This window comes from Ambystoma mexicanum, chromosome 8 (genome assembly GCF_040938575.1).
Source record: "Ambystoma mexicanum isolate Mex_15411 chromosome 8, UKY_AmexF1_1, whole genome shotgun sequence".
Lineage (NCBI taxonomy): Eukaryota > Metazoa > Chordata > Amphibia > Caudata > Ambystomatidae > Ambystoma > Ambystoma mexicanum.
In genome coordinates this window covers 667,562,608-667,584,758 of record NC_090929.1, presented here as the reverse complement: position 1 = coordinate 667,584,758, position 22,151 = coordinate 667,562,608, and the positions used below count along the sequence as shown (strand labels likewise).

At 49.9% G+C, this 22,151-nt stretch overlaps 1 protein-coding gene across 1 annotated transcript in view; it reads left to right on the top strand.

Moving 5' to 3' along the window:
- The window catches only part of DNAJC16 (DnaJ heat shock protein family (Hsp40) member C16), a 1,127,735-nt gene that overhangs the window by 102,891 nt on the left and 1,002,693 nt on the right, over positions 1-22,151 (top strand). Inside the window, exon 4 of the mRNA XM_069610457.1 lies at positions 15,038-15,371. Coding sequence (XP_069466558.1) covers positions 15,038-15,371 — 334 coding nt within the window. The remainder of the gene's footprint in view (positions 1-15,037; positions 15,372-22,151) is intronic.

Below are 22,151 nucleotides of genomic sequence, written 5' to 3'. Positions count from 1 at the left end.
TCCTTTGGGTCCATTTTTGAGGAAAACGAAGATCACCGCGTTGTACCCTCTGCGTATGAATGTTTTGGAACACCTAAGGTCCCAGAGGAATGATCTCGTGAAGAGGGCCTAGCTTCTTGCCTTAAAGCTGCCAGTAGTCAAGATACCTCACCTGATATGGAATTTGACGCGCCTGATGTGAATGCTCACCCAAATGCGCATATGAAACCGTTATGAACAGGGTGATAGACTATTTGTGTTGGGGGCATCCTGCAAAGGACATAACTCAGGATGATCTTACAGACATCCTGGAAATAGCCCCACCGAAGGAGCCTGTGCTATCTTTCCACACAGCTCTAAAAAACAAAAAGAAGAAAACATTTTTAGAAAATTGCCAAAAACCCAACACCACTCCTGCTGTAAACAAGGAGTTGGTGGAAAAAGTGAAGACCTTCATCAATTGACCCCCAACTTTATTTCCTGGCACCCTACTTCAGAGAATTTGGTGGTGCAGGTGGCTACTTGCACCTCAAGGGCTGCAGTTTATCTGACCATCCCACCTGATAGGGATGATAAAAAATACGATGCACTAGCCAAGAGGGTATTTTCTGTGGAAAGCATGACGCTGAAAGCCATTGATGCACTGTATGTTCTGGCAAAATCCACATACTTTATGGAATGTAGTTTCCCAGGAAGCAGAAAACATTCCAGAGGGGGAGATGAAGGATGGTTTTAATAATATCAGTGAACACAAGGAGGCTTCTGGCAAGTCCCTCCAATCATGGCTTTAAGCATTAGACTGCGTTGATCTGTGTATAGTTTCAAGTGCGGTAATAGGACGATTCGCATGGTTCCTCAAGCCTGGATTTGCCACAGACTCAGGACATGCCCTTTGATGGATCCCATCTTTTTGGCCCAATAGCCGACGATAGCTTAGACCAGATGCAAGCTTCTAAAGCTGCTGTAAAATCTTTAGGAGCAGCCATTCTCTGCCACAGCTATACCCACCTGCTCCAGCATGGAGAGGGTGTTCTTTTTGCTGCTTTTGGACAAAGGTGAAGAGGTAAATTAAATTCAAATCCATATCCACAAAGTGGTCTAGGCCCGGCAACCACAGTATTTTCAACTTTATCTTACCAAACACTCTCCCTATAGACCACTACGCTCCTCTGGCTCCAACTGTGTGTAAAGCGTTTTGCTAAACAGAGGGCAGGTGGTTGTTTGAACGTTTCCTCAGCTGGCTCCCTCCTATGGAACAGCTTCCCCCTCGCTCTGCGCCTTCAGCAGGATCTTCTTAAATTCCGGAAGCTCCTTAAAACTTTCCTCTTTACCTCCTCCCCCTCTTCTCTCTCCCCTTCTACCCCACAGTTGCTGCAATTGGTGTCCTGGGTCCTTATGCATCCTCAGGGCCCTGACGAACTTGACCCAATCAGCCCAGCTCCTGTCTAGCCTCTGCACTTGCACACTCTGCACTGGAGGCTCGCACTTGCACACCTCGTAGCTCGAGGCTGTGTAGCACTCAACATTCCTAGCAGTCCTGTGGCTCACACATGAGCTCAGACTCCCAGCACTTTACTCCCCTGCTCTCTTCCTTGCTGCACTTGCACATTCTGAATACTCTCAAGGCATAGTAGGTTTGTCCTCCTTTTTTTCCTTTTCCCCCACTGTTCTTAAGTATTGTGTTTTGTATGTATGTTAATGTATTTCCCACTCCTGCTCCGTCCCTTGCCCTGTGGATGCTTTGAAACATTATTTCTTATTGTTTAAGCACCTAACAATCAAGCAAACAATAAAATAATAAAGAGGACCAAGGAGGTTCTGGCATGCCCCCAGAGGCTGTGGAGGAGAAACTGCTCATGCAGCCACCCCCCCCCCCCCCCCCCCCTGCCACAGCCCAAAGACCTCTATGAGCCTGAGAACTTTGCTCCCAGGACACCAGTGGGAGTCAGGTTGACCCAACATTTGCAAGAATGGCGTTTTATTACTTCAGATGCACGGGTGCTACAGGCACTGGCTCATGGGTGTTTGTTTGTTTATTTTATTTATATAGCGCTCCGGACCCGGGGGTAAACGGGCACATCAAGGAAATGGTTACATAATACAATATATACAGTTTTCATTTATACAGTTAACTAGGTACATAGCACAGAGAAGTAAAGGCAGGTTCAGTGGCCCTAACAAGTTAGTTTTTTTCCAGTAGCCAGTTAATGACCTGTTTCCTAAAAGGCTGAAAGGATTTGATGGATTTAATGTTTAATGGCAGGGTGTTCCAAAGTTGGGAGGCGAGAACTGTAAAACTGGATCCACCAGCTCTTTTTAGGGTGAATCTGGGCACTCTTAAACAAAGGGTATTGGAAGATCTGGTCATTCTGGAAGCAGATTTCAAAGTGAATTTGTTGGTGAGGTAGGTTGGGGCTAGATGGTTTAGGGCTTTGTAAGTGAGATAGTTTTGAGTTCAATTTTTTGTTGAATAGAGAGCCATTTACATGATTTTCTGATGGTTGAAATGTGCTCGCGCTTAGGGATATTTAATGCTGCACAAAGCACATTGTTTTGTAGTACCTGCAATTTGTTATGGACTGGTTTGCGCCTAACTAAAGACTGTTGCAGTAATCCAGCTTGGACTGTATAAGAGCCCTGGCCAGTGTAAGGCAGCTGTTAGGGGACAAAAAGGGCCTGCTTGCCCTGATCAGCTTACCTGTGTATGCAGTGGCGGATGCATTTATGTTGATTTGTTTGGAGAGGCTGGTATTGGCGTCGAGATAAAAGCTGAGGCTTTTTACACTTTTAACAATGGGAATCGAATTACCATCGATGATGATGCTGTTGTACATGGGGCTGAGTTTCAGTAGGCTGTTGGGTGAACCAACAGTGAGAAGCTCAGTTTTCTTATTCAGGCAGAGGCCATGTGTGGCCATCCATGCCTGAATGATGGAGAAGATTTCATTGATCCGGGTGACGTCAGCTTTATAGTTTCCTGAGATGGTGAGGAGTATCTTGGTGTCATCGGCATAATTCATGTAGGTGACACCCAGATGGTCCAATATGTCAGAGGCTTTTTAAATATATTGTACAAAGTGGGCGAGACGCAGGAACCTTGAGGGACACCGCAGGTGATAGGGATAGGGTCTGCCTCAGCTACTGGTGAGAAAACCCTCATGGTTCTATTGGCCAAGAAGGATTGTATCCACATGACAGCAGGGGGGGGGAGAAGTGGGCTGCAGAGGAGAGGTGGTTACAGAGGATTTTATGATCGAGCAAGTCGAAAGCTGCTGAGAGGTCTAAAAGGAGCACGATGGCAGTGTTACCTTTATCTTTAATTTTATTAATCTGACTTTTGAGGTCAACAAGGGCAGTTTCTGTGCCATGTTGAGGTCTGAGCCAGATTGGCGTACTCCTAACAATTGGTTAGTCTCCGGGTAACCCTGAATTTGCAGGTAGGCAACTCTGTCAAGGATTTTTAGTAAGAAAGGGACCGTGGTGATAGGTCTATAGTTGATGGGTATGGCCGGGTCTAATGATTGTGGTGATAGGTCTATAGTTGGTGGGTATGGCCGGGTCTAATTATTCTTTTTTTAGGAGTGGGAGAACCCAAGATTGTTTCAGGTTGCTATGGACTGAATTGGTAGCAAAGGACAAATTAATAAGTTTAGTGATGAAGGGGGATAAATCTCTAGCTGCATCTTTGATAATCTGGGCAGGGCAGCTGTCCCCTTTGCAATTAGATGGTTTTAGGGAGGCTATCATTTTTTGTAATTATGTGAAGCCTAAGTTAGAGTTAGTGAGTGGTAGTGAGCTTGGGCTTTTTGATTTATTGCTGGATAGTTGTTGTCGTTTATACTCTATTTTAGTTTGGAGTCCTGTGATTTTATTAGCAAGGGCGTTCTGGATACTGGTGCACCAAGGTTTGTCTTTCGTGCAGGTATCTGTGGGTGGGATGGGGTTTTCTAGTTCCTTTAGTATGTTAAATAGGAGTGTTGGGACTGTTGTCTCCCATTCCTAAAACAGTCTCCAGGTTGTCCCCCCGACAAAGCAATCTTTTCGGGAACTAGATCTGCTCCTTTTACAGGGGATTCTTTCCCTGTTGGAGGAAGATGCAGTGGAAAGAGGTACCTGTAGCAGAACAATACCAGGGTTGGTATTCCACCTATTTTCTGGTTCCCAAGAAAGATGGAGGATGGCGACCCATCTTGGACCTGAGATGCTTGAACAAGTTCCTCAGGAAGGTCCCATCCTCCTGGCCCTTCAGCACCAGGATTGGTCACTCGATCTTCAGGATGCTTACTTTCATGTGCCTATACAACTCAAGCACAGAATGTACCCGAGGTTTACCGTTGGCAGCTCTCAATATCAGTTTTGTGTACTTTTTTCTGGCTGACCCCCACCCTGAAAGGGTTTTCACCAAGTTGATGGCGCCGGTGGCAGCAAATCTAAGAGGGGTGGGATTCCCATCTTTCCCTACTTAGATGATTGGCTCATTAGACCCTGTTCCAGGCTCTGGAATAACCCAGCAGCGCCTGCCACTCCCTCCAGAAACTGGGCTTCTCCCTCAACTTGAAGAAGTCCCAGGTGACACCTTCCCAAAAAGTGCAATTTGTTGGAGCGGCCCTTCACTTTTCCTCTCGGAATGCTTTGCCTCCTGATTTAAGGGCTGAACATATCTTGTAGTTGGCTATATTTCAGAACACCCAGTATCTACCAGCATTCGACTTTGTGAGGTTGGCAAAGGCTTTGGCAGAAAGGCTGATGAAAGCCTAGAAAAACTTCAGACCTTGAAAGCGGCAGCTAAATCACTTAGCGCCTCTTTGCGCCAGCCTCTAAAACCCTATTCTGGCTCATCTTCCTGGAGGGGTTGTTCTTTTCGATACTACTCCTCTTTTGGTAGAGGAAGAGGACAGACTTCTCAAAGGGGCAAAAGAAACTTCCCTCGTGGAGCACGAGGAAGAGGTGCAAAATCAGCCTCAGGAGCGGCATCTGTACCCTCAGCCACTCCTGCAGCCGCCTCCAAATCCCTCTGAGACCTTGTTACACAAAACACCAGTGGGAGGCAGGATCTCTCAACATCTGAAGGAATGGCGGGGCATTACCTCAGATGCTTGGGCACTGGAAACAGTAGCCCAAGGTTACTGTCTCCCCTTTCTAAAAAGGCCTCAGAATCATCCACCGGGAGCTAACTCCGCCAAAATTCCAGATCCGCTCCTGTTGCAGGAAATTTTAACCCTGCTAGAGAAAGGTGCCATAGAACTGGTACCTGTAGCGGAGAGGAACAGGGGTTGGTACTCCCCATATTTTCTCATCCCAAAAAAGGACGGAGGACTGAGACCCATCTTGGACTTGAGAAACTTGAACAAGTTCCTCAGGAAGGACAAGTTCAAGATGGTGACTCTTTCTCAGATCCTTCAAACTCTCCAACTCCAAGATTGGTTGGTATCATTGGACCTTCAGGATGCTTACTTTCATGTGCCAATCCATCCAAAGCACAGAAAGTACCTTAGGTTCGCGATTGGCTATTCTCATTATCAGTTTCGAGTTCTGCCATTCGGGTTGACCTCCGCCCCGAGGGTTTTCACCAAACTGTTGGCGGTTGTGGCAGCAAGTCTCAGGAGAGGAGGTATTCACATATATCCCTACCTGGACGACTGGTTGATCAGAGCAAGTTCTCCAGAAAAAGCTCAGGAACATCTTTCGATCACCTGCCACTTCCTCCACAAATTGGGCTTCTCCCTCAATTTCAAGAAGTCCCACATGATACCATCCCAGAAGCTCCAGTTTATCGGAGCAGTCTTGGACACTTCCTCAGGAAAAGCCTAGCCTCCCGAAGTGAGAGCTCTCCACATCCAGCAGATGGTAACGAAGTTCCAGAATGCCCAACGTCTACCGGCCTTCGATTTTCTCAGGTTGCTCGGCCTCATGACATCCTGCATTTTCCTAGTACCAGAGGCCAGGTTGAGAATGAGATCCCTTCAATGGGCACTCAGAACTCAGTGGTCCCAGTTCTCAGCGAACATGTCGGATCTTCTGCAAGTCCCGAGCGCAGTTGCTCAGGATCTTCTATGGTGGGCTTGCAACGACAACAGTCTCAAGGGAGAGAACAGTAGTGACGGACGCCTCACTGATGGGGTGGGGAGCACACACCAACGATCTGACAATCAGAGCTCGTTGGTCTCCATCGGAGTCCAAACTACACATCAACCTGTTGGAGCTGAGGGCAATCAGACTAGCTCTGAAGGCCTTTCTGCCCTCTGTACAGGGAAAGAATGTCCTGATATTGACGGACAACACGGTGGCCATGTACTACCTCAACAAAAGAGGAGGAGTAGGGGTCACTACCACTGTGCAGAGAGGCAATGCAGCTATGGTTCTGGGCAATACAAGAAGGAATCTCTCTATCGGCAATTCACCTAGCCGGAGAGAAGAACACGGCGGCGGACGCTCTGAGCAGGCAGAGCACAGTCTCTCACGAGTGGGAGATAGCTCAGGAAGTCCTTCTGGAGATCTTCGCCCTTTGGGGAACCCCTCAAGTGGATCTGTTCGCCACCGCGATCAACCGGAAGTGCGATCAGTACTGCTCAAGGGAATTTCCTCAAAGAGGAGCTCTGGGAGACGCATTCGTAGTGGAGTGGAAATTTCCACTACTGTACGAGTTTCCCCCAGTCCCCGTGATTCCTCAAGTAATCAGGAGGTTGAGAAAGTTCAGGAAAACCATGATCCTAATTGCCCCGGATTGGGCCAGGAGTACGTGGTATCCGGACCTTCTAGACATGTCCATCTGCCCTGCAATACGTCTTCCGCAAAGAGAGGATCTTCTCTCGCAAGAGGAAGGTCGGGTTCTCCATCCAGAGGTCAAGACACTCAACCTTCACGCATGGTTTCTGAGAGGTTGAGATACAAGGATTGGGATCTTCCGGATGATGTAATGGAAATCTTGCTTTCGGCCAGAAGACCAGCAACAAAATCTTTGTACCCATGTCGCTGGAACAGGTTTAGTAACTGGTGCAAAGACAAGGATGTGGACCCTTTTCAGTGTGGCACCCCAATGGTGCTTTCTTTTCTGCTACATCTAGCTAATCTGGGGCTCCAGATGGGAACAATCAAAGGATATCTTGCTGCGCTGTCCATTTTCAAGCGCTCCTCGGAAGAGGTTTCTTATTTCAAAATACCGTTAATAATTCAATTCTTAAAAAGGGTTTACTAATATATACCCTCCAGTACCTTTTCATGTACCAACTTGGGATTTAAATTTAGTACTAAAATTCTTGACTTGCATACCTTTTGAGCCTCTGCATTCATGTCCATTGAGGCTTTTAACTCTAAAAACTGTCCTTGTGGCCCTATCATCAGCCCGCAGGGTTAGCGAACTTCAGGCTCTCTCATGCAAATCACCATATACTATTTTTATAAGGATAAGGTAGTCCTTAAAGTTAATTCTTCCTTCTTTCCAAAAGTAGTCTCGGACTTCCATTTGTCACAGAAAATAGTACTACCAACTTTTTATCCTCCTCCTCATCAAGGCAAGAAAGAGGAGAGATTACACAGAATAGATCCCAAGAGGGCTCTTAGTTTTTACATCTCAAGGATGGCTTAATTGAGACAAGATGACCAACTATTTGTGGGTTATAATGGTCATAAATTAGGCTTATCTGTAGCAAAACAGACCATTTCCTAATGGATCATATTAGCCATAGTTGAATACTACAGATTAGCGGGAAAAGAACCACCAGATGGGCTTCGTGCCCATTCTACAAGGGGAATGGCTACTTCTGCGGCTCTAAAGAGGGGAGTCCCGGCAGCAGATACTTGTGCAGCTGCAACCTGGAAAACAATGCATACTTTTGTTAAACATTGTTTGGATACTGCCTTCTGTAATGAGGGTTTATTTGCCAAGGCAGTTCTGCATTTTGTCCACAAAAACTGAAATTAGTACTCCCGCCTCCAAAATTGATACTGCTATGGGAGCCTATCACAAGATGAGGAATACATGGGAGGACACAATCCATTCGAAGAACAAGTTACTTACCAACTGTAACGTTCTTTCGACTGGATGTTCCTCCCACATATTCCTCATCGACCCTCCCATCCTACCCCACAGTACAGTTTTACGTTTTCTTACACTTTCCTCTCACAAAGAATGTATTGGTCATGGAGCACGCCTGGGTGTTCCTCCTATATATATATTTCATTGAAAAAACAGAACTGAAGCAACGGGCGCGGCTCAAGCTATTTATACCATCGGTGACGTCAACAGAGTACGGAGTCCGTCGAGGGACAATCGACGCCACGACCTCGAGCACAGCGCCCTCTGCCGAGAATTTTTTTTTTTCCGAAGCAGCGAAGCTGGAGATAACGAATTATCACAAGATGAGGAATACGTGGGAGGAACATCTAGTCGAAAGAAAGTTACAGTTGGTAAGTCACTTGTTCTTCTCAGCCTGGTCGTGGCTTAAATAGTCTCTGGGTATCCCAGGTGTCTCTGGGCTGAACCACACCCAAAAGACTAGACTGCACATGCAGTTCTGGGAACCGAAATATGTGGGGGCATCCATCTTGTCCCCATCAATGCACTACAAGTCCAATCCCCAATGTTATCCTATGGGAGTGAGTGAGTGAGTGAGTCAGGTGCCACAAGCGCCAAGTCTGACTCCAAGTGGGTCTTTGGAGGGATGGAGAGGCCCTTGAGGGCCATGTAGGTGATCGTGGCCTGGCTCCAGCCTGACATCTTGGAGGGCTGGGGACATGACAGGCAGGAATCATGACATGTTGAATACGATACATGAGGGGTCGGTGCCTGGAAGAGGGGGACACGGGTGAACCCATCACCCAACGTGAACTGTGGAAAAGAGCTTTTTGTTTGTTGTGGAATTCATCTGGTCCTCGAGGGCAAGAGAATTTACCATTGAAGAACCTGATAGCTGGAACAGAACTGTCGGCTCGTGCTGAGAAAACTTGAGCTTGTGCTGTGCTCCAAGGTCCCACCTTTTCCCGTGCTGAAAACGTGGGGAAGGGAGAGCCCTGTTATGTTAATTCAACTTTTAAAGCGCGTGGTCACCAAAGATATCTTGGTGGTGAGGAGAACAGCTGAATAGAAAACATAGAATTAAAATAGCAGGGTCTTCAGAGATTTTCTAAAGGCTAGATGATTCGATATAGCCTTGATCGTAGGAGGAAGATCGTTCCACATTTGGGCCGCCGCAACCGAAAAGGCCTGGTATGAAGGGATTACCAGCAGTTCCACTGAGGAGGAGCGCAGCACACGAACAGGGTGATAGTGAACAAACTTAGACTGAAGATATTCTGCTCCCAGTCCGTGGAGTGCTCTATGAACAATGCACAATGACTAGAACTCAATTCTACGACTAACCGGGAGCCAGTGCAGAGCAGAAGCACCAGGGAAATATGAGCTCCATACGGAGATCCTGTGGCGATACGAGAAGCCAGATTTTGAAGGCGCTGCAGCCGCTGGATTAGGCCCTTATGTTGGGCGAGATGCAGTGAATTGCAGTAATCCAGACGGCTAAGCACCATGGTTGCAACAACTGGAGGATGAAGAGTGGCAGGAAGAAGCGGTAGAACCTTCTTCAGGATCTTAAAATGGAAGTGGCCTGTCTTGCACACAGCAGAGACCTGGTTTTTCATTGAAAGGGAGGCAGAAAGAATAACACCCAAATTCCTTACATTTGTCACCGGGACCGGTAGAGAGCCCAGAGAAGAGGGACAGAAAGAATACACCCAAAGTGAAGTATCGGTGGGGCCATCAACACCTCTGTCTTGTCACCATTCAATTTCAACCAGTTCCGGCTCATCCACTCAATCCTGGCAATCACATGCTAACTTGTGATTTGAGAATACTTCTTTCTTTATAGAAATCCTATCTCACACTCTCTCTGTAATTAGTTGTAAGAACTTGGCAATAGTTATTTTAGTAGGCCTGCTTTCTTTGACACAACGCCACTAGGACTGCCTTATTTTTCATTTGATGGTTGACGCTTCCTCCCATCTTATGATTTAGGTTTGGGATGGGTGTTTTTCCACCCTGCATTCATTGTTCAATAAACACCCTTGAGCTGTGATCACTTGTGTCTGTCTTTACTGTTGCCAACATGAGTTCCCCACACGTCCCTGCAGCGTGTTCTTACCTCTTGAAACCACTCATTCTCCCACATGAGCTGGCTGGCTCCACAGAGTCCCCTCTCATCTCACGGTCCCTCGACCGATCTTGAGAGACCTAGGTGGACAAGGGGAAGCATGATAATATGCCATGAAGGCACTGGCCATGGAAGGGGGTTTCTTCTAAATAACAAGGGGGATATCGTCTCATCCGATGATGCCAGGACACGCTCCCGGTGGTGCCCCCCCACCCCATGTGTTCCTCCCTCATATAGCCGCCCCCAGAGTCAGGATCAGGTAGCTGCTGCCGCCCCCTGGCCACATGGGGAGGTCACAGTTGAAAAGGAGTATTGACACCATCAGATTCATCATAGCACTCACACTGGCATTGATGGCCTTTTTGCCATCCGTAAAGGGGAAGAACGTCCTGATAATGACGGATAAGGGCCATGCATTACCTCAACAAGAGAGTAGATGTACGGTCACTATCACTGTGCAGGTAGGCAATGCAGCTCTGGTTTTTGGTGCTACAAAACAGGTTCTCTCTGTTGGCTGTTCATCTACCCGGAGAAGATAATATGATGGTGGACGCTCTGTGCAGGCAGAGAACTGTTCTGACGAGTGGGAGTTAGCGCAGGTAGTCCTTCTAGAGATCTTCGCCCTTAAGGGAACCTCACAAGTAGATCTGTTTGCATCTAGTATCAACAGGAAGTACAACTTGTTCTGCTCCATGGAATTTCCTCAGAGTGGTGCTCTGGGGGACACGTTTGTAGTAATTTCTACTCCTGTATGCTTTCCCACATGTCTCTGTCATTCCTTGTGCCATAAGGAGGTTGAAGTTCGGGAAGTCCATGAACCTTCCCTGGAGGACATGGTACCCAGACCTTCTAGACCATGTCAATCTGCCCTCCATTTCACCTTCCCCAGAGGATGGTCCTGCTCTCACAAGAGGGAGGCCATCTTCTTCACCCAGAAACCAGTACTCTGAACCTTCACAACTGGTTTCTGAGAGATTAAGATGCAAAGATTGGAACCTCCTGGGAGACGAAGGTGTTGCTTTTGGCCAGAAGACAAGCAACAAAAGCACTATACTGTTGCCATTGAAACAAGTTTTGAAGCTGGTGTAGAGCTAAATATATTGTTCCTTTTACTTGCAATATACTTGCAGTGCTTTCTTTTTTATTGCACCTAGCCCATCGGGGGCTGCAGGTGGCTACCCCCAAGGGTTACCTGGCGGCATTATCAATTTTTAAACGCACGTCCGAGCAAGGCTCTTACTTTAAGATGCTAATTGTCATTCAATTCCTCAAGGGGTTGACACATACTTTCCCACCGATCAACTTTCTAGTGGCGTCCTTTGATTTGAACTGGACATTCACCTTCTTAATGGGAGCTCCGTTTGAACCATTTCTGTCCGCTCCGATTATTAACTTTGAAAACTGTCTCTTTGGTAGCCATCACTTCTGCTCAGAGTGAGTGAGCTACAAGCCCTGTCGCATAAACCTCCATTTAAAATATTGTTCAAGGAGAAAGTAAGGGTTCGTCCCTCGTGTCTGAATTCCATCTGACACAGAAAATAACACTACTGGCTTGTTATCCACCTCCTCACTCTTCTATGGATGAAGAGAGGCTACACAGGTTGGACCCAAAAAGGGCTCTTGGCTTCTAAATTTCTAGGATGGAAAATGTCAGACAAGATGACCAACTATTTATAGGTTGTACAGGCCACAGGCTAGGCCCAGCGTGACCAAGCAAATTTATCATGTTGGATCATCCTGTGCATTTAAGATTGATGCCCAATTGTGGGAATGGATGTCCCTGAAAGCATAAGAGTCCATTCCACCAGAGGAGTGGCTACCAGTTTCTCTTCAAAGAGGTATTCCAGTACAGGGCATTTGTAATGCTGCTTCCAGACGCTCAGTTTAGAAGAGCGGTTCTGCACATCATCAATCACTAGTGACAAGAATCCCCTCCACCCCCCAATCTCCGAAATTGCTATGGGAGCCTATCAGCAATGAGGAATCCGTGGGAGGACACAATCCATTGCAAGAACAAATTATTTCCCTGGTAATGTTCTTTCTACTGGATGTTCCGCCCACGGATTCCTCATCAACCTTCCAGCCTACCCCTCTGACAATGGCTACATTTTTTTTTAATATGCTTTCAACTTTCATACAGGTTATATAATCCTCAAAGAGGGGAAAATGAAGAACTGAGGCAACGGGCGCAGTGCGTGCTATTTATACTAAAATCGACATCCTGTCTGACACAGGAATGATAACCGCTCTGACTAAGTGCCACACAGCGGCCTCTGCTGTCAAGGTTTTCAGAGACTACAAAGAGCAGGATATGGCTGTATCAAAGATGAGGAATCAATGGGAGGAACATCCAGTATAAAGAATATTACCTGGGGGAAATATGCGGTGTTCTCTGCAAATCTCCACAATTCCCGGGCTGTCATCCAACTTTGACCCGAAAAACCCACTCTTCTGCTTAAATCTCCTTCCGTGTGTGAAGATTGGACAGCTTTCCCTGTCCAATCTGGCCCTGCCTGCCCCACCCGGGACATGTATGTGCAAGGTAAATTCACTGCATACCCGTAGACGGTGACATTGAAAGTTCAGTGTGCCAGTTTGTGTTCTGGGCTCTATTCCGGTACGTTTGGGGAATGAGGGTCCTTTTCCACCTTTTTGTCTCTGGTGTGTTAGTGGAGCTGTTACTGATTGTGCAAACTCTCAGGTGGGAGCTGCCAGTCCCGTGACACCGTTTTCTGTGTTTATGCAGCTGGTTCCTCTCTTCTGCTGGTGAGCTGCAGCGGTCCGGTCTCTGTGGGGATGTTGGTTTTCTTTCATTCGTCTGCTTGAGGGCACTGGTTTTGATTCTCTTGCTTGGTCTTTGTTGATACAGTTCTGCATCGGGCTGATGGTTTCTGAAGTTGAAAATAAACCCTGCCCAGTATCTGAACCATGAGGCAAGGCTGGAGATGGGATCTGCCAACATGCATGCTGGCATAAAGTGGGAGAAGGAATTGGGACCCCTCAAATTGTTCCCAAACAGGAAAAACCTGTTCTATATTTCTCTGTATGCCTCCCACTACCTGTGGAGAGGGGGCTTTCACCCCTACCTGACAAGGTCACAGACTTGACCCTGTCACACAGGGGAAGGCCAAAAACCACAATCGGGACAACAGCATTCCATGGATAAAATACTGTACACACCAACTGTATGTAAAAACGCCTTAGCCACAAAGGGTCAAATAACGAATTCCTACTATCTGGTATAACCAGCCCCCAATACCTTACTGTTAAACTAGCCCAAATAAAGGCAATTTGGTGCTTTAAGACTATCATTCCTTACTCTCAGCTCGACATCCAAGCAAAGTGTTTTTTTATTTATTTTTTTGTAAACCATAAAACTGGCCAGAGCCTTAGTTGCCCTAGCAGGCAAGTACTGTAAAAGCATTCATGCTTGTCAGCTGAAAAAACAGTGAAATGATTCCTGTTACTCTAAAACCGAATAGATCTCTTGTCACTGCTGAAAGACAGGAACACTTCATCGGACCCTGAAAGACCTCCACTTTTACCAGAAGACCAAAGGATTGCCCGAAGACCTCTTTGGATTCCCTATCAATCCTACTGATTCATGGGTCTGAAGTAAGTAATGGGTGGTGTGATCAACCCCATCTCTTCAATGCAGAGAATAAATGCTCAAGGTAGTAGGCCCATACCTATGCAAAAGTGTACCCCATAACCTCAGATAGAGATGTGCTTTAGAAATCCCACAGAACACAAGATGTAGACAACGGGCATGTTCCAACATGCCTTCCAGGAAAAATGGCCAACACTGCACCTTAATATAGGACTTGAAAATAAATATTGACAACGGTATCTGGAATGGGACACAAGGTTAACACCTAACCCTTTATCTTCCTCCACCTATCCATCCTCCAATTTCTTGAAGTGCCATTGCTTGCTTATAGCATTTTACAAATGACACATTTAAATAAATCTACCCTACTGTGTGGAGGTGCTAGATTGCAAGGTACTCCTCAGATCAGCTTGGCTCTCAAAGTGCATTGGTCGTCATTTCTAATACAGGACTGCCCGGGTCCAGAAGCACAGCTAAAGAAATGTGCACAAAATTGTACTTATTATTATTAGGACTTAAAAGTTCAGGCTATGAGCATGTATCCTTGCTTTGAACCTAGAAGCCCAACAGATTGAATAAATAAGGAAAATAGATCAGTTACAAAAACCTCTTTTGAATGTACTGAGATGTGATGATACAAGCTGCTTTTTGAGAATAGAGGTCGCGTGCAACGCCTGTGCAGTTAGTTGCTTTAGACATACAGAAATATGGTGCGCTGCAAAAGCACTGAGATGATATGGGAGTTGTACCTGGTCCTTTTACTGTTCCAATTAATGGGAGACTATGCACAACTATGTCTTAGATAGCATTATCTGCTTGCCAGATATCTGACTGCAGGGGGAAAACAAACATGTTCTGAGGTATTAGGAAGCTGATGCCATATTTTAAAGGACTGCTGTGGGGTGGGGTGGGGGAGGATGTGTGGAGGACCACTGTGCCAAAGCAATGGGCATATTGTGAGAGACGGATATAAATAGATGTACTTTTTGAGAGACTGATAGTTGAAATTTGGAATCAATGGAGAGGTCCGTGATGTGAGATCCACGTAGCGGGGTAACAATGGGTGGGGGGGTTTTATGTCATGAATGGGGGGGGCATTTAGGGGAGTGTTAAATACTAAATTGATGTGGTGGTCCAGCTATATATATTAAAGAGTCGCATAGTTGGAGAATGAGGGTCTTGTGTTGATGGATATGCATGGAAGTATGGCAGAGGCATTTCCGGAAAGGAGTTCAGTAAGACATTTCAAGATGAGACAATTCAGGCAATGCTTGTACTAACACCAGTTTTTTCTTGCCACAAACAGATTCTTTCAACTGAAGAGAAGAGATCAAACTTCGACCGATATGGAGATGCAGGTGAGAGCCAGGGCTATCCACAGCAGCAGCAGAGCCACCACTTCCGACATTTCCATGACAGCTTTTATTTTGATGAAACTTTCTTCCACTTTCCATTCAACTCGGAGCGGCGAGACTCGTCAGATGAGAAGTACTTGCTACACTTCTCTCATTACATCAATGAGGTAGTGCCAGACAGCTTCAGGAAACCCTACCTCATTAAGATCACCTCAGACTGGTGCTTTAGCTGCATCCACATAGAACCTGTATGGAAAGAGGTTGTCCAGGAGCTGGAGGGTCTGGGTAAGTGATATATTATGTTTAAGGTTTTTACAAGATCTTTTTGTCCACCAAAATGTGTTTGGAAGAATAATGCTTAGGTGTGAATTTGGGAAGGTTTGTTTGTGGACTGTTCTGAAGTTAAGGGGCTATTAAAGAGTTCCAGTGTTATTTTACTTTGTTTCATAAAACACCCAATTCCTCCGGCACAGTCTCGCAGCACAGAGTGCCTATTTGGTAGACCATTGCTGCACTTAGCTGGGTTCCTGTAGACGGTAATCTGAAAGAAATAATGTTTCATCCAGGAAGAGACAGTCAAACGGCTCTGCAGTCATTTTTGCTATTAGATGCAGGCAGGCAGAACCTGTGTGTGGAGCTGTGGTGCATTGTGCAAGGCTAAATTTGTGGCTAGTGTTATGTGAGGGAAGGAAGTGTGAGACAATGGGTAGTAGGTAACAATGTGCAAGGGAGTATTAGGAGATTGTGTGCTTAGAACCTGGACGGGGGTTTGCAAATGGTTGGTGGTTAGAACCTGGACAGTGGTTTGCAAATGGTGGGTTCGGTCTTTCTTCACATTATAGAAGTCAGTTACAGATAATAAGGCAATTGAAACTGTGCTTACCTTGTCCTGGTCTGCAGTGCAAGGTCTCATAAATGTGCAGGTTGAATGGGAGACCACTATCTCCTGTCCGGCCCGGAAGATTTGGTTGTTGCCAGGAAAATGGTTGACAATAGGGTGCGAGTGTAGAGGGTGAATGTGTCGGATATTTTCAAAAGCCATGCTCTCATCATTCTCCAGCATGGGGTCTGGCATGGATTCACATGCTCATGAATATTCCCCGTCGTCAGGCTGGGAATCCTCGGTAAAGAAAAAACCAGTATCAGTTTCGTTTCTGATCTGTCTTTCGTAGTAATAACCAATCACTGGTCTCTGCGTCATACTGACCACAGCCAATGACTGCCCTCTACCTAAGCACCGCCTCTGGCAGCCATCTTCAGATTTTTACCGCACGTTCATGTGTTGGGATCCTCGTGCTATTGCTCTCGAGCGTTAGTGCTATTTTTTCACGTTTTTTCTCAAAAACTTCGTTTTTTCGGTCAAAAGAGCCTCAAGCTCCACCGACTCTCTCTCCGATCAACGGGGACCCGTGTCGGATTCGTCTGCGCCCCTCAAGGGTGAAGATTTCGTCGAGCTACGCTTTTGGAGGACTCCAGAAGTTTCTCAGGCCCGGTCATGGCCCAGGAGAAGGGAAGCTCGACGCCCGGAAAGCTGTTCAGGGTCTGCCCTGGATGCCGGCTGCAGAACGTCTTCAAGGAGGACGAACACTCTTTTTGTCTCTACTGCCTACATGAGGACAAGACGCACGTGGAGAAGGACTGTGCGTTTTGCGGCAACATGTCGGAGCGGACCATGAAGGACCGCCATCAACGTCTCGCCAACTGGCTAGAAGGGAAGAGCCCGTCCGGTGAGAAGAAGAAATCCGAGCGGTCTTCTAAGACCTTTGAGGACGCCCCGGCGACGGGGGTCCAACATAAGGCCAAGCACCACCAGTCCGCTGGCACCGGGAGCGCCGAACGGTCGGGCTCTACGGGCGCCAGGCAGGGCGCACCCTCCCCGGCACCATCAACCACGAGCCAACGCTCTGGGTCGGGTAAGAGGAAGGCCGAGCACCCGGCGAAGCTCCTGGAGAGGCCCCGGTCGAGCTCGAAGGCGGAGGGGGAGCGAGGCGGTGTCCCCCCCCCCCTCAAGGATAAGGCTGTGAGCGCACCTAAGGTGGTGAAGGCCTTAATCCATCCGGCCAAGCCCTCTATCGAAACTGTCGCGGCGGCCCTGGCTCAGCCTGTGCTGGCTACACCAGTGGTGGCGACCTCGGGGCTCAGTCTCCCTGCCACCTCAGAGGGAGTCCTCTTTTGTGCCCATCGATAGGACCCCCGTGAAATCCCCCGAGGGGAAGAGAAAGGGGGGGGGCAGGGCGTCGTCGTAGATTCGGCTTCAACCTCGGAGGAGGAATTGGTCGAGGTCTTAAGCCACGGCCTCGGCGTGGGAGAAGACCGGCCCGTCGGGATGGATCCCGACGCAGGTGACGACGACATCGTCGAGGGTACCGACGGGGCCCCTGGTCGCCCGTCGGATTCCCCTCTGCCAGCACCGCAAGACAACTCGGCGGCCATTTTGTTGGCTATACAGTCCTTATGCTCAGAGTTAAGGACGAGACAACCGTTGCCGACGGAGGAACCTCTCCCGTCGGGGGACCCAGAACCGGGACCTTCTGGTGTTCCCCCTACTAAGAAAAGAAGGATCCACCCTCCACCTCCTTTTCAGCCGTCGCGTCCCGTCCAGCCCTCCTCCCCGTCCACCCGAGGGGATGATACGGGGACTGACACGGCAGCGACGGGTACGGACGACGAGGTATACGACGAGGATGTACCGTCGTCGCCTCCCACCAGGGCTTCTCCGCCCGACGAGATTGGATCGTTCCACTCCATGATCACCAGGGCATCCGAGCTTTTCCAACTCTGCCCTGAGGAGAAGAAGAAGGAAGGTTTCCTTTATCAGCGGCACGAGGCCAAGAGGAAGACGGTCCTCTGAGTGCCTCTATTGGACGACATTTGGGATGAGGGCCTCACCCTCCTCAAGAACCCTTCCACGACGCCAGCTAGAAGAGACCGGTACGAGAAGAAGTACCGGGTCCCGGACACGGCCCCCCTGTGCCTCCGGGCGCAGCCTACCCCGGACTCCGTCGTCTCCGCGGCGGCCAGGAAGAAAGCGGGGGGAGGTGCGGCCTCCACATCGACTTCCCCACCGGACGGTGAGGGAAAGAAATTGGACGCTATGGGACGCAGAGTCATCTCGTCGGCAGCGACGACGATTAAAGCGGCCAACGCCTTGGCTATCGTGGCCCGCTACGACAGGGAGCTCTGGTACAAACTGGCTCCCCTGCTGGACTTCCTGCCGGACGACAAGAGGACGGAGGCCCTGGAGATCCTGCAGGAAGGTGAGGTGGCTTCGGACCACGCCATTACCGTTGCGACGGACATCGCCGACACTGGGTTCCGCCAGTTGGGCAACGGCGTTTGCCTTAGGCGGCGTGGATGGCTCAAGGCTACGGACTTCCGTCAAGACGTTCAGACCAGATTCCTGGACATGCCCTTCGATGGGAACAACCTGTTTGGGAAAACAGTGGACGATTCCCTTCAGGCCATTAAAGCGGACACTGAGACGGCCCGGGCCCTGGGAGTTCTGCAACAACGACGGACGCCCTTTCGGAGCAGCGGAGGCAAGGGCGCCTCCAAGGGTTCCGGCGGCGGTTTCTCCACCTACCGTCAAGCGGCCCGCTCGTCGTCTCAGGAGGCCTACAGAGGACGAGGCAAGTCTGGCGGACCCCGCCGTCGTCGCCAAGGAGGTCAAGGCGGCAAAGCCTCGTCGAAGCAGGATTGAACCGGCCGTGGGGTCGGGCCCCCACCGAAGCACCCCGGTGGGAGGCCGGCTGGCGAGCTTCGTCAGCGTGTGGGAGTCCATCTCCACTGACCGTTGGGTGCTGGACGCCTTGGCCCGGGGCCACGCGCTCGAGTTCCAGAGAAGGTGCCCGCGCGTCCCCCCTGTGGCCAGGAAAGAACTTCACGTCCCTCAACTTCTCCTGGAGGTAAAAGCGATGCTCAGGAAGGGCGCCATCGAACTCGTCCCAAAGAGGCTTCGGGGCTCCGGAGTTTACTCGAGATACTTCCTCGTGAAGAAGAAGACGGGGGGATGGCGCCCCATCCTGGACCTGCGACGTCTGAACAAGTTCATCAAGGCGCAGAAGTTCCGGATGGTCACCCTCCAGCACGTCCTGGGTCAGCTGGAGGAAGGAGACTTCCTGTCGTCGTTGGATTTGGAGGATGCCTACTTCCATATTCCCATCCTAAAGGGGCACCGAAAATTCCTCAGGTTTGTGGTCCAAGGGCGTCATTACCAGTTCAAAGCCCTCCCCTTCGGACTACGGTCGGCACCCAGGGTATTCACCAAGTGCCTCGCACTGGAAGCGGCGCAGCTGCGCCGCGAGGGGGTCCACGTCTACCCCTACCTGGACGACTGGCTCATCCGAGCCAAGACGAGGGAGCTTGCCGTGGTTCACACGGCAAGGACCGTCCAACTTCTCACGGACCTGGGATTCTCTGTGAACTACGCCAAATCCCACCTGGTGCCCGCGCAAGACGCTCTGTTTCTGGGAGCGAGGCTCAACACAGTGTCCCTTCTGGCCTCCCCGTCGGAGGAGAGGACCAGGACCATCCTGGGCAAGGTGCAGCGGATGTTGGTGGCCGACGCGGCCAAGGTGAGGTCCATCAAGTCCCTCCTCGGAATGATGTCTTCCTGCATCTACCTCATTCCCATGTGCAGGCCCCGGATGCGCCCGTTGCAGGAGTTCCTGGACGCGCGCTGGGTCCAAACGACGGGCAGCTTCGAGGAAAGGATCACACTCGACGAGAGTTTCCGACGAGCGATCCGGTGGTGGGGCACCCTCGCGCATCTGACGGCGGGCTTGGACTTCCAGACCCCAGCCCACCAGGAGACAGTGACCACGGATGCCTCCCTGGAAGGGTGGGGAGCGCACACCGAAAATCTGCACGCAAGAGGCCTTTGGCTCCCGACGGAGAAATCCCTGGAGCTCCGTGCAGTGTTTTGGGCCCTCAGGTCCTTCCTTCCGTCCCTCAAGGGCAAGGTGGTGAGGATCTTCACCGACAACACCACCACCATGTTTTACATCAGGAAACAGGGCGGAACCAGGTCCCCAGCACTGTCCAAGGAGGCGCAGGACCTGTGGCATTGGGCCATCGCCCAAAAGATATTTCTGGTGCCGTTTCATCTGGCAGGGATAAAAAACACCATCGCCGACTCACTCAGCAGGGAGCTGCGCTCGTGCCACGAGTGGGAGCTACGGCAGGATCTAGTGGATCGCCTCTTCCGACGGTGGGGCACACCCCAGATCGACCTGTTCGCGACGGCGACGAACTCCAAGTGCCGGAGGTTCGCCAGCAGGTTTCCCCAGGCGAGGAGCATGGGCGATGCTTTCTCGTTCCCCTGGGAGGGCCTGTTCCTCTACGCGTTCCCTCACTTGCCACTGCTAATCCGGCTCGTCAACCAGCTCAAGAGGTCACGGTGCAGGATGATCCTCGTCGCACCTGCGTGGCCGAGGCAGATATGGTTCCCGGACCTTCTGGACTTGTCAGCGTCCCCGCCAATCAAGCTGCCGGCGGACGCGGATCTACTCTCCAGAGAAGGAGGCGCCATCCTCCACCACGACCCGAAATCGCTGAACTTGCAGGCCTGGCTCCTGCAGCGCTAGAGTTTGGAGGATACGACATACCGGCCGACTGCAGAGAGGTTCTTGCAAAGGCCAGGGCGTCCTCGACTCTTAAATGCTACGGACACAAATGGAAGAGGTTCTCTGTCTGGTGCCACGCACAGAAGATTAACCCTCTACGGATTACAGCTCCCCAGGTACTGCCGTACCTGCTGACGCTGGCCAAAGCTGGACTGGCACACGCGTCCATCAAGATTCATCTTGCTGCGATCTCCCGATACACCAGAACCACGGGGCGGACGTCCTTGTGGTCTCATCGTCTGGTGAAAGAGTTCATGAAGGGACTGTTCAGATCGTTCCCGCCGGTGAAGGCTCCGGCCCCGGCGTGGGAGCTCAACGTGGTGCTGACCAAGCTCATGGGACCTCCGTTCGAGCCTCTGCACTCAGCTCCGTTGAAATTTCTGTCGTGGAAAACAGCGTTTCTTGTGGCCATCACCTCCGCACGACGAGTGGGAGAGATCCAGGCCCTTTCCTGCAAGGCCCCGTACTTGACTTTTCACGACACGAGGGTAGTGCTCAGGACGCACCCCTCCTTCATGCCCAAGGTACCGTCGGACTTCCATCTCAACGAACCCTTGGTGTTGCCTGTGTTCTTCCCGTCGCCTTCGTCGCCGGCTGAGAGGACTTTGCACTTGCTGGATGTGGCTAGAGCGCTGAAGTTCTACGTGGACCGCACGAAGTGTTTTCGGAAGACGTCACAACTCTTTGTGAACTTTGGACCTGTCAATCAGGGGAAGGCCCTCTCGAAGGCTTCCATTTCCAGATGGCTCTCCGGCTGTATCATGTACTGTCACCGGTTGGCAAACCGACCGCTGCCTGGCTGTCCGAGAGCCCATTCCACCAGAGCGATCGCAGCTACCACGGCGTTCCTATCTGGTGTGCCCCTGCTGGACATATGCAGGGCTGCTACGTGGAGGTCGACGCACACCTTCACGAAATTCTACTGCGTCGACCGGGATTCCAGGGAGGAGTCCAGGGTCGGCCAAGCAGTGCTGCGCAACCTGTTCCCCTGAGGTGAGCCTGGTGAGGAGGTAAGATGCTTAATGTTGAGTTTGATGTGATGCTTAATGTTGAGCCTTTGCCACCTCCCGTGGTTGTGCATGTGTGTACTGCTATGTATTCTTTATTCATGAGCATGTGAATCCATGCCAGACCCCATGCTGGAGAAGGAACAAGTTACTTACCTGTAACTGTTGTTCTCCAGCATGGGTCTGGCATGGATTCACATGCGAACCCTCCCACCTACCCCTCTGCGGCTCTTCACTTGGTCATACTGCCACTTCACGTGCTTCCAAATCTGAAGATGGCTGCCAGAGGCGGTGCTTAGGTAGAGGGCAGTCATTGGCTGTGGTCAGTATGACGCAGAGACCAGTGATTGGTTATTACTACGAAAGACAGATCAGAAACGAAACTGATACTGGTTTTTTCTTTACCGAGGATTCCCAGCCTGACGACGGGGAAT